This window comes from Mercenaria mercenaria, chromosome 11 (assembly GCF_021730395.1).
Source record: "Mercenaria mercenaria strain notata chromosome 11, MADL_Memer_1, whole genome shotgun sequence".
Taxonomy (NCBI): domain Eukaryota; kingdom Metazoa; phylum Mollusca; class Bivalvia; order Venerida; family Veneridae; genus Mercenaria; species Mercenaria mercenaria.
The window spans coordinates 78,744,525-78,757,853 of NC_069371.1; the positions used below are offsets into that span (position 1 = coordinate 78,744,525).

Genomic DNA, 13,329 nt, shown 5'->3' on the forward strand with positions numbered 1-13,329 from the left:
AGGCTGATTTAGTATTCCTAGACGAACGTTGCGACATTTTTTTGACATTACTTACCCTTAACTATTTTTTTCTATGTTTCTAATAAAAGTTCCATTGGAGAAACGATACCATGAAAGGACATGAAATATGCAACATCATGTCCCTGGAACTCACTTTTTTCACGTTTGTATTCAATGCAGTCTATAAGAAAATTGTTTAAATCATGGAGCGCAACAGCGAAATAACAGCATGCTCGGTTTGACTGAGTCTGTTCATGTGTATAATTAAAGATAAAAGTACTACGGACAAAACCACACATTTAGTCTAGTATGGATCCTTCTCTGGTCTTATCAAGATATATTCCTTTCACTGACATAGTTTAAAAAAAAATGATTTTAATCTGATTTGGTCACAACCTGCTTTTCAATAAAGTTTGAAATTCTTGTTAATAGGGACTCGGTTTGATTAATTTTCTTTATGACAGGTAACGACATGTGTGGAAACCTTAACACCCGGGTAAACTGTCTCGATTGTTTAAAATATCTATAATTTTGAATTCCGCTACAGAAACCACGGGAAAATGTCTTTATTGCCGAGGCGGTCAAGGTTCGATTCCCGACGCGGTCATCTTTTCTTCTTGATTTGGAATTTTTGTACATATTTTAGAAACAAAAACTCATATTCTAAAGACATATCATTTTAGCAAAATCAGGAGGTCAGTGCCTTTAAGACAAAAATGAGCTTTAATACAGTTAGAGGATTTTAAAATAAATATTGATCTTACCCCCGACATATTGTTTAACGTAATGGATTGGATGGTAAGTTTAAACTTTTTGTCCTTTTCGGTGAAAAGTATATAAGATTCTTTCACTGGTTGTAGGTGCAGATGGGAATTTCCAGCCTCGAGGGTAACTGTTTAGGCGGTAACGAGGTTCCTACCGAGTAACCGCCTAAACAGTTACCCGAGAGCCGGATATTCCCATCTGCACCTATATGAAGTGACGGGATCTTTTTCTTGCATACTGATATCAAGAAATAATAATAAAAATAAAATCAATCGAACGGCTTTCTTTTTAGAAACTTTTCTTAAAGCAGCGTATTTAAACAAAGCGCGGGAAAGCAACGTCCGTAAACAGGAAAGACGTCATGACGTTTCAAAGACAAATAACAATGTTTCGTTCCGGTTTTGTTTTATCAGTTGCAGCGTAACGTTATGTATTTTTGATAAAATAACGTGTTTTGATTCGAGAAATATACTATCAGGAAAAAGAGGAACTGTCAAGGTATTGGATTTTTATTCCGTTTCTTGAAATAAAATATAAATAACTACATAAATCTTCTACATATATATACGTCATTTAAAGCACGAGAGTCATCTTACAACCCGGGGTGTAAGATGGATTTTTCCAGCACCGGTAAAAATACCGGAAATCCCCGTCTGGTATGCAAGAAATTCTTTTCTTGCAGATTCTGTTAAGGATTTTAACAAAGTAATAATTATCTGAAATTGCGTCTGCCAACAGTGTTAGGGTAATTTTGCTGGCAAACTTCACGTAAATTTTGATGTATATGCGCAATACAAGAAGATGAAAATGAAATATAGCGATATTCTTTTGTCTGTCGTCACCTTAGGTTAATTGTGTTACTATTCTGTAATTGTATTGCAACACAATTTCTAAATGTGAACATCCTCTTTATAACGCTGTTGATCATAAATCTAACGATGTTATCTTTTTAGATTAATAGATTATTTCGAGGTAATTGCAGGCGTCAGAAATACAAGTTATATGCTCTGTGAACTATCTACTGAACACGTTAAATACATTTATTTAATAATATTTTTACGGCTTTCTGACAGTTACAATTACCATAAAATACTTGAAAGGCAAGTCAGCCTTTTACGGAAAACCTTACAACTATAGATCATATTGTTTTATCATTTATGGTGGATTATTGTTAATAACGCATAAGAAAAGGGTTAGTTACTTTTTCTATTATGTTGCGCTTAAAAACGTTATATGGGTTTCCTTGGAAATTCATGTTGAAGTAAAGTTAATGCGACATAATTAATTAATTTTCCATTCATCCTTTTGTTGGCGGGGCGGAGGAGGGAGAAGAGTGGGTATGTCTAGATTGACATAATTAAGGCCATATGGGTATTTTCCAGCTGTCTGATGGTTTAGGAAGGAAGACCCCATGTGCCCTCCGAGCATTGTTCCATGTATTAGGCGGGCACCTAGGTAAAACCACCGACCCTAGGCGAGATTTCAAACCTGGATCGATGGAGGGCAATTGTTTCGAAGTAGGTGCCAACTTGAAGTAACAATTCGAACCACTATTCAAAGAGGCCACCTTGAAAGAGAAGTAAACTCACTACTCAAAGGAGAACCCTGTACTGTAGGTTATCACACCTGAGGTAACACATGTCAAGTTTTCGTCAAATACATTGTTAAGGCACATTATACAAAACTGTCAATTTTTGAAGTTCGTCAAAAGACCCCCGGGGGTGAAAAAGAAGTTTTCGATACTTATTCTTGTTTCATCTAAATAAAAGCAGTCAAATAATATCTTTACAATGTCCTTGTGTTAGACATGCCAGCGGGTAAACGTCTTTTTTTCTATTATGGAAACAAACCAAATCAGACTTGACGACTACACGAAACATGCTATTGGCTAAAGCTTTAGTAAACATTACGCTTTATAGTAAATCTACTTGACGTTTCGTGATTTAAATGACTGTTAAAACAGAAATACGTTTTAACGTGGAATTAATTGAAACTCTTTCCTGAAAATTGATGCTACGCAATTTAAAGGCTTTTAGTTTTGTCTAGAATTAATCCAAGCTAGAAAATTCACGTGCGAATAAGGTCAATATTTATTCATCATGCATGTTTTATTGGCTATAGCGATATGTCTCTCATTTGATTTACCAAGTTAAGCCAAATTACAGTCAATTTGCAAATATTTTAGAGTCTAAGGAATAAAAACTATAAAATATTTTCTCTGAATCATAACTGAAGAGTTTGAAGTTAAAAGCAGTTAATCCCCGTCGCTTATATTACTCGTTATTTACCAGTCATTTGAAATATTAATGTCTAGATTTTATGACCATTTATAAAAGCAACGCCGTCCTTAAAAGTCAAAGAACAAGTGTCGATCTTAGTACCGCTGCCAATGACACACTCGTTGAAGCCTTTTTCATTACCCTTTACTGAGATAAGCCAGAGAAAAAGTCCAGAAAACACTTATTTTAATCATGTTGACAAATCGTTTTACAACACCATTGGTAAACGATTTATGTAACTGCCACTAAGGACCGACGGTTGCAAGTATGGATCCTTCAGATATTATCAAAATATATTACCTTCAATAACATAGTTTAAAAAAAGTGTTTTATTTTGTCTGATCTGGCCACAACCTGAATTTTGATAAGTTTAAAACTTTTTGTTCATTTGGGGAGATCACAGCACCTACCCTTACCGCGGTTTAAGCGAAACTCTTTGATTGAACCCAAAGTACCAGAAAAAGGCATATTTAAGAAGTAATAAAGCAAAATGAAAGCAGACTCGGTTTGAATGAGTCTATTTATGAAATTTTAAACAAGGAAATGAAATATGTGGCTGGGAATAGATATTCCGGCATTTATGTAGAAGTCCTTCGTATTAAGATAAAAATAGTCTTTTAATACTATAAGGATGATTTTCGTCCGGACACATGAATTTCCGTAATGGAATACGTCGTATAGTTAAATAGTAAACTACTCTCACTTTTCGGGGGAAATTAAATTTTCTTATATCATATGAGCCACGCCATGAGAAAACCAACATAGTGCATTTGCGACCAGCATGCATCCGCGCAGTCTGGTCAGGATCGATGCTGTTCGCTAACGGTTTCTCTAATTGCAATAGGCTTTGAAAGCGAACATCATAGATCCTGACCAGACTGCGCGGATGCGCAGGTTGGTCTGGATCCATGCTGCTCGCAAATGCACTATGCTGGTTTTCTCATGGCGCAACTCATATAGCTTAAACAGAGCTGATTCCATCTTTAATTTGTTTTGTCGGTTATTTTGCATGCAAACGTCAAAGGAATTTTGATGTATCAGCAACTTGCAGACGATAAATCCGTGCTATGTTTACGCCTGTCATCATCTTTAGTTAACTGTATTACTATCGTGCAATTGTATCGCAACACATTTCTAAATTATAACGATGTTAATAATAAATATAACGATGCTATCTTAATAGATTAATAGGTTTTCAGTTATTGCACGTTATAAAAGTAATATGCATTTACTTTAAAGATGTTTTAACGACTTTCTGACAGTACCAATGACCATAAAATACTTGGAGGGCAAATAAGCTTTCACGGAAAACCTAATAACCCTAAATCATATTGCCTTATCTTTTCTGGCGCATCATTTGTAAACACGTATATGAAATGATGAGTTAAATTGATGTTAACAAGTTTTATCGGTATTTACGAAAATTTATCAGTTCTTTAATATGTTGAATAAAAAATAAGGTAATGGTAGAATATGTCTATCTCGGTTCCTTTTTTGCGGCTTGCGGTGTCCGTGTGTGTGTATGGCTGAAGCACTGTTACAGATATTGGGCGGGCACCTGCGTACACTCACCCCGTATACCTACCCTCTCTCTCTCCGAACATGCCAAAATACCTGGCAAAATACGACGCCACGTCTAGCAAAACACATTAGCTAACTAAAAATATTTGCTTTAATGTAGTAAATCAACACTACCCAATATTTGCATATATACCCATATTTATGTCATTATGTCCAAAAAATAAATTGTGCCATTTTAGGTACTGATCGGCAGCAGAGAACCTCTGAAAATTAACTGGGTCACAAGGATACAATGAATTGATTAAGAACAGATAATGGGAGATAATTTATACAGTAGTTACAAGTTCGCTATTTAAATCATTATTGTTACTGAGAGAATTTGTACAGATATAATTATCAGCACCATAACAAGATAACTGGCTACTTAGCAATATTTAAATACTACAAAGATATACATGGCCTATATGTTATAGCACCATGGGAACCATTCCGAACTAAAATGTGTGACAAAACATTTTACTTCGCATTTCACGCTACTAAAATGAATTAGAATCTATATTTGCAAAGTTACAGCCAAGATTGTCCACCCTTTTTCCTTACAAGGCTTTTACTGGGTGAATTAAATGTTTCAAGCAATTCCCATATCAGCGGTTTTTCTGGGGGTTTTTTACATCATTTTTCACAAAGCTGCCAAACTGTTCATTAACAGGAAAGTTAAAAGAGGCCAATTTCTTTCATTACAATTTATTAACAAAGAAATAGGTTAACCAATCTCCCATAGTGTATTTTCTTTCCTCACAAGACTTTTAGTTTAATTAAACGTTTCAAGCAATTCACGTATCTGAGGTATGAAGTTTTTAATGTAAATTTATATGCCGATAAATCATATTCCTATTAAACTGATGTTCATTTCGTTTGGCCTACGTTAGCATGTATCAAAATAACAAGTATGTACTTGCCTTTGCAAAATAAGAACAAACAAGTACGTAAGTTGCTGCAAGATGCAGCAAAAGGAAACTCCGCGCCAAACAAAGCAGTGTATGTAGTACTGATAGAACAGGAGATGATATAACGATACTTGTGTCTTTGTTGTAGACCCTAGGCAAACAAGACATTCTGATCGGGTTTCATGAATGTTGGAGAAAAACATTGTCTTTATAGTACGAGCAGGATTTTTATTGTTGTATTTAGTGACCTTATTATTGACTGATCATGACCCATATGCGAAATTAAATAATAAGTTTCGGTATATGGAGTGAAATGTATTGTATACACAAGGTTGTTCTTAAATTGAGACTTACGTAGTATTTCATTCGATATGACTAAGTTTCAAACTTAGCTCAGACATGTCAGATGTTATCAAGACCATTATTCTGATAAAATGTCTTATCAGGAATATGGGCTTAATATGATACTTTCAAGTTAAACGATGAGGAAAGACTAAGATGTACAATGAACGAAACACAACAAACATCATTTTATCCCGCCTAGGGACGTGAAACTCACAGTTTAAAAGGAACAAGAAAATTATAACCCAAGTGTTATATGTTGACGATTACGTTGGTGTATTTACTTAGAGGGTATTGTTGTTGTTGTTGTTTTCTTCACCTCCTCCTTAGGAGAACAGCTTCTGAATACGCAGCAATGAATATTGACTAAACAGTTCACTACTTTAAACACCTCTACCGCTTTATACAGTCATATACTGATCAACTGGTATTTTGGAAGAACAAACGGTCAATGTTGTGCAATCAGTCACCTCTCAAGAAGAACCATTATTCTAATATTGCTAAAGAATCTACACTGAGATAATTAGAGCAAGGATACTTTAAAATTCAAGTCACCTTGGTTCAAAGGCCAGTGTTTTGCCTCATTGTTAGGTGACAATTGTATAAGGTTTGACTATAATTATGCATATCAAACATCAAACACATAAATACTTAACTTAAAAAATAATCAAAGTATAAGACTAAAAATATAAGACACTGTTTATGGATGTTTGTGTTCCATACGTACGTACTGTGTTATAAGGTTGGTGTTAATTACCAAAAGAGTAATGTAGTATGCTTAAACAAAATAATATCCCTGTGGTTAATATGTGCATTTTTACACTCGGATTTCAAATATAATGTGTTAATTAAAATGCTGATGATATTAGTAATAACTATGAGGTTATATACTCTAGTTGTTAATAACACACAGTACTAACTTTCTATTGTTGTTAAATATGGATGACATTATTTATTTCTGAAATATCAAGGAATAATACGCATTTTAATGTTACACAATTTCAGCTTTCGTATGTTTAGAGCAAAACATTCGGTACAGTACTTATACCGGTTAATAAATACAAAAACACAGGTCTCCTTTGTCTTCTTTTTTTTTCCTGTTAATTTTCATTTTCTTATTTTAATAATTATATTTAACAAAGATCCAAGACTTACTTAAATAGATACAGTTTATTCAAATAAATAATTCAGAAACATCATTGATTTATTACATCCCTTTATCATTTATTTTATTTCTAATTAAGAGTTTTCTTTTGGAAACCTATAACTTTCTAAAAGTAGCGCGGTTTTTTAAGTAGAAAATTTGTACCCCACATTTGGCAGGTGTACATCGATTGTATTGTTTACGTAAACGTCACTTCCGTGATTCCATAGATCTATAACGTTACTTATTTTATGTATTTGTTAGCCAGAATAATTGCAAAACATATAATCTAAGAATTGTGCATGTGACTTGATAAAGGTCCTGGGCCGAAACGTTGTCGCAATGAGTGATAATAAAAGTTATGAGAAAAAAAGTGTTATGTATTTCTTATATATGAAACCTCTTGTGTATAACTTGGTTATATACAGTACTACTAAAATTAACACAATAAAAAGGTTTTAAAATTAGCATAAATTAACTTTAAAAAGCAGTATCCGGAATTTCGTTAGAATAAAAAGTCTATACCAACTATCATAAAAAATAAATGTGGCAAAAAACAGTGCCAACAATATAATTAATCAATATTTAAAATAAAATAGAAAATGAAGGTAACCTTCTTTCTAGCGCATTCATCAAATTCTGAAAACGAAAGTAATTTTCAAAGTGATGTCCGACACAAATTGCTTTCTTTTCTGCACTTTGATTTCTTTCCTGCTTCTTTTTTCTGGTGAAACTTATTTTTCTCGTTTGTGTTGTTTAATCTTAAGCCATTATCATTGGCCAGATCACACATTTAAAATAAAAGTTTGAAATTTTGCAAATCGAAAGTAAAAATTCTTCACTTACGGCATACACTGCACACTGCACTCACAAAAGCCATCACAAATAAATGTGAGGCAAAACTTAACTATACATGTACTTATTTCGTCATATCATTTTACTGTTTAAAACGAAAATATTTCAAAGATAAATTAAAATTACATTTTATTAATATCACTTGCAGTTCGAAAATAGTGTGTGATACTAAGAATATTGTAACTGGGGACAAAACGTAGAATGTGTATATAACAGCATGTAGACTACAATGGACCCTTATTTTGCTGAACAGGTCTGCACTGTTCGCCATTCAGTCAATAGGTTTTAGGTAAGCATTCTTATAGACAATAAATTGCACTGTCCAATTGAAATAGCAAGGGTTTGTAACGTAACACAACACGAGTCTAAACGTTTTTGATGTTTATTTACACAGTAGAATATTGCGTACATAACTTTCATAATTCATTTTGTAACTTCTTAAGTCTGATCTTAACAACTGTCATATCTAAAGCCTAACTTAATCTTAATATCTACGAGACCCATTTCCTAGGTCTCGGTCCGGACAACCGCCTAAACCTGGTCTGTCTTAGTCCCTTTCTGACCATTCGAGATATCTAAAACAGCAATATATAGCGATTCTCTAACATCAGTTATATGCACTAACTGACAATTTGACGTATAAAACGTGAGGGTTTGATATAATAAACAATTACATAAATGCATCATACATCAACTTGACAGATGTGGAAAGCTTATTGAAGTACTTCCTGACCTAAAACAACTTAAACAAATAAAATAATCCTTGATTATTTTACAGGTTAAACATAAAATATAGTCCGTAAACGAAACAAACGCATACATGGCTTCCATGATTTAGATGGAAAACAAAGTTATTTAAGCCCCATTTTAATATTCAAATAGTTCAGACGGTAAAACCTTAAAGGTGGGCGACAATGCAGTGTATCTTTCAAGGCAATATCCTAGACATCGAAGAACCTACGAACACATTACTGTAGTGCAAAGTGATAATAAGTCAGTGTCCTTGACCGCTCGTCAGCAAGATATAGCCACCAGCTTTTTACTCTAACCCACAGCGGTGTAGAGGGAAGTGATCAGAAATCAGTTACCTTTACCGCTCGATCTCGATACCCCCATCGCAATTAATACAAGCGCGCACGGCTGTTTGAAGCTACAGGTCTGAGGTTTAACGAAGACAGATTGCATTTAACTTTTGTCTTTTTCGATTTTTAAAAGGAATGAACCAAAATGTTTTGTGTATAATTTTAAGACTTTGACATGAAATTTATAATTTTGTATATACATTCAAACAACGTTGTGTCCCGTTTACGGCGTTACATGAAGTACCCTAGAATAGATAGAATACAGTTGGTAATATTACATTTTTTTTTCAATAAATTATTCAAATATTGGGTACAATATATATTTGATATTTGATTTTTTCACTAGTATGGACGAGCAAAATGAGTGAAATTTGATTTAAACCACTGGGAAGAAAAAAAAATAAAGAAATGTTTGTATTTCATCTAAGATCAAAATAGTTTTCACTTGTGAATTGCATCCGGTCCTATCCGACTATGTATTCGGCAACTGAATATTCATTTTTACAAAACTCTTACTATGTATAATCTAATGGTTTTGAAATTTTGTTTGTGGTTATGTATGAATGATGTCAGGATATAAAACGAAATACTGTTGAGTAACGGCGCTAAACCTAAATCAGACAAAACAAATCAAATATTTTATGGCTTATTTCCCGTACTTGGATTCAATGTTGTTTTATTTTCTGGTCCTTTGGGATCATAGAGTCCATTCAACATTTGTGTAATAGAGTTCCGCTTGAGCCGGTGCTAGGGGCATGAGAGGTATTGCACATTTCATTACCTCTCATGAACAGACTCAGTCAAACCGATTATTCTTCTTGGTTTCATTCTTTGCTTCCAAAGGATCTTTTTGTAGATTTTATTAGTTAGTATTCGCTACGGGGTACAAACTACCGGCAACATTCAACAGCGCATACGTTCTTTATTGTAATAACAGTCAATTAATACGTGAAAAAGCAAAAACTGTAACATTTATGTTATTAACATTCCAATTTATAAAAGCCCTGGCCCAACATTTCCAGGATTGGCAGAAGGCGGGAGAAAGCAAGTTGGCGGAAGGCAGTTATCCCAGAATTTTTTATCGGCTTCTGCTCTTTTCCGTTCCCAGCATGTTTTTGGGGGACAGCACACTCCAGTCAATGTCCGATAACATGTGTACCCTGAAAATATATATAAACTAGCTAAAGTACGGCTTACGTTAGAGCAGGTCATTTCTCTATAGTTCACATCACAAGGTGCATATGTATCCAATGCAGTACTCAGATTATTCGTCGCATCATATCTCAGTCATGGCCAAATTTATTTCAAAATTTAGAAATAGAACATTTTGATGTATTTCGCACCCTTAAGTGTAGAAGATTCCCATATTATCTTCGTCGTGTGTGAGATTATTATTTTCCGATCTCGTCTGTCAAACTTGTTTTAAGTCTGACCAAACGTAAATTTCCGGAAAAGTGTCAGTCCATTGTCTTGAAAACATGGTAAATGTGCCAATGGAACAATACGGTAGTGTATAGGTAACTTCAGCTTACACCTAGCAAGAGGTATATTTCCGGCCCATCTCCACGGGTATGTATAACAACAGGATTTATGTTGCAAAACAGCACAAAAGACCGAAGGGAGGCTTTTGTTACCTTGCTGTCTGTGAGAGCAATTGCAAATGCATTGTCAAGCTGAGAACCAGCTGTTGCAATTTATACTTCCTAAATGAAAGTTGTTTCATTTTTGCGTAATTGGTCGTATTGGGACTAAACTGGTCGATGGTTACCAGTATACTTTACAAATTTTCCAGTCTGAGTTGAACAGTAAACGGACCGTTGACTATCGGCGACACATTTATGTTTCTAGTACATCACAATAAACATTTTGTCAAGAACACAGTTACCTCTGACGCACCCACAACTTTCTACACACGCTTGCCCTGGTCCGCTCTTCAATGATGAACATGTACCAGTTTCTGAAGTAAAGAAAATATTTTGGACCATACACTTCTGTTTGTGTAAGAACAGCCTTCCACAAGCCTGGGAGACAGCGGGGTAACCGATGGTTCATGAGCATACGTGCAGTGGCAAGCGTAGAAAACATCTTAAATTAATAAAACGTGAAGACAAGGGAAAACTAATGTTAAAAGTCCGCATCAACTGAATATTTTTTTCGAATATTCTACATAATTAATACCTATATAACTTTAAATGTTTTAACTAATACAAAGAATAAATTAGGCAATAAAGCTTACCATTTGTCATACCCAGAGGGCGTGGCCATCCTAAATCATCCGAATCCCCGATAAGATCACCAGCACTATTTCTGCAGCACTGATTTGCCGGGCATTGTTGAGAGCCTGTACATGTTTTCTTGGTCGGTTTTCTAGTTCTGCCATAAGACAATGGAACTCGTCCATGCAGGTAGTGAAAACACAAACATACCTGAAATAGGTCCGTTAGTTGGAAGCCGGAGCACAATATTTGCGACCAAGTTTCATTTAATAAAGCCCTGTTATATGACAATGAGATGACTACAAAGCTAGAATACATTTTCGTTTAATATCATATAATAATAATGTCTCCCAACCCCCTCCTCCTAAAGTTGTGAGGTATTTTGCACGTTGTATAAACCTCTGAATGAGTTCGCTGCGTCCATAGAATCTTCTTATGGCTTCTTTTATAATGGTATGTTACGTTTGGTCCAAATACAACTGCTTCTTTGTTTGCAGTTTTTGGAGTCTTGTTCTTTTTCATTTTAAAAACTAATTATCCAGGGATATCTCTTATAAAATTGTCAAAATAAGTATTGATCAAAAACCCTGAAGAAGATTAAGAAACCGCTATTTTCATTACAGTAACAATATTCATCAAGGCATAAATTACGAGTTTCGGTCCTCGTATGTGATCATTTTAACCCTTACCTTGCTGGACACGATTGATTTTGCCTTTGCGACCAGTGTAGATCATGATCAGCCTGCATATCCGTGCAGTCTTATCATGATCTGCACTGTTCGCTATTCAGCCAGTATCTTTTTGGTAAGCACCCCTTTTAACAATTAATGGTACAGTCCAAATTGGAAGATGGACAAATTCATTATAGAAATTTAGCAGGGTAAGGGTTTTAACATGCCCTTAATACGATACTAGTTGCAGGCTTATTTTGTTATCAGATTAGGTAATAAACTGCCATCAATATATGGCTTAAAACGTTTTATTTAAATAATAGCTTACCAAAATTGTGAAGAAGAAATTCATTTTATCCACTGTGACAGATAACGCATTAATAGGATGTAGATAAACATTAATGCATTTGTTTATATATTGTTATGCTAGATAAAAAAAGACGAGCAATGACGGATGTTTACGTTAATGTTTACCTTTACGTAGATCATGAACCGCAAACAACTGGAAAGACATTGGATGTTGTTTTGTTTTTTTTAATTCATCGCTTATTAAACGATTTCCTGACTTAAGTAAAATTGTTGAAATATTACTACCATAATAGTCGTTTCACTTCAGCCTGTGCCACGAAGCATGAGGGGTGTACTTTTCATTACCTCTCATAACCGCGCTCAGCTAAGCCAGGTCTTCTATTATTTAACTTGGTTGCATTCTATTCTCACATTTATTTAACCTTCACAGCAGCATTCTTATCGTGTCGCACGAATTCTCCCAGGGGAAGAAAAAATATCCAAGGATGCCTAACAGGTTATTAGATTTGTAACGAAAAAATGCATTTCTGCAGCATAAATATTGCCCGAATTTAGGAGAGCAATAATATTCCACGAAAGAACGGGTGCATATTTCTTGATGTAAATCTAATAATCTTTTTATTACATACGCATCTACGCTTAAAATTTTATACAAGTGATACAAATTTGTTATTAAGCCTGAGAGAAATTAAAAATATCGTCGTGAAAGACCTTTTAAATGCGACGACATACATGAAACGGACGTCACAAATGACGTCACACCCCCATATGAAATTTGAACGTATTTAAGGAATAATTTATAGCAAAACAGTGCCATATCGCTATTTATACACGATAGGCGGTTATATGTCGGGCGTAATAATTTCACGAGTGCGCAGTCCGAGTGAAATTATTTAGGACGACGTATAACCGCTCGAGTGTATAAATAGTGATAAAGCACTGTTTTGCTATAAATTATTTCGATTCTAATATGTTCTTTATTGTAAAATTTATATCAAATATGATGGAACTGTTTCTTCGCGTAAGCATGGCGCCAACAGTAGGTATTTGTTAAAACACGCCAGGACCGGAAACGGTCATACGTCTTGCGGCAGAATTCAGTTAGAGCGAAAATTATTGCGAATTATTCAGCAATGCGAATAACTAATTCAGTATGTGTATAAATTAATCAAAACATTTGTGCAACGTGACATTTCGT

The 13,329-nt window shown here is 34.5% G+C and overlaps 1 protein-coding gene across 1 annotated transcript; it reads right to left on the bottom strand.

Moving 5' to 3' along the window:
• Positions 1-9,837: 9,837 nt before the first annotated feature.
• Positions 9,838-12,340, bottom strand: LOC123532548 (uncharacterized). The gene is made up of 4 exons (XM_045314005.2): positions 12,151-12,340; positions 11,172-11,361; positions 10,821-10,892; positions 9,838-10,095 (listed from the first exon to the last, which is right to left on the bottom strand). Exons 1-4 carry the CDS (start codon positions 12,172-12,174, stop codon positions 9,929-9,931), a joined length of 453 nt encoding a protein of 150 aa, XP_045169940.2. The 5' UTR covers positions 12,175-12,340; the 3' UTR covers positions 9,838-9,928.
• Between the last annotated feature and the right edge of the window lie 989 nt (positions 12,341-13,329).

Bases quoted from the DNA above. Each gene is read 5' to 3' on its own strand.
- LOC123532548 (XM_045314005.2), bottom strand. From the start codon at position 12,174: ATGAATTTCTTCTTCACAATTTTG. The intron at 11,362-12,150 runs GTAAGCTATTAT...GACCTATTTCAG, and splicing joins ATTTCTTCTTCACAATTTTG to GTATGTTTGTGTTTTCACTA. The intron at 10,893-11,171 runs GTAAGCTTTATT...TCTTTACTTCAG, and splicing joins CCCTCTGGGTATGACAAATG to AAACTGGTACATGTTCATCA.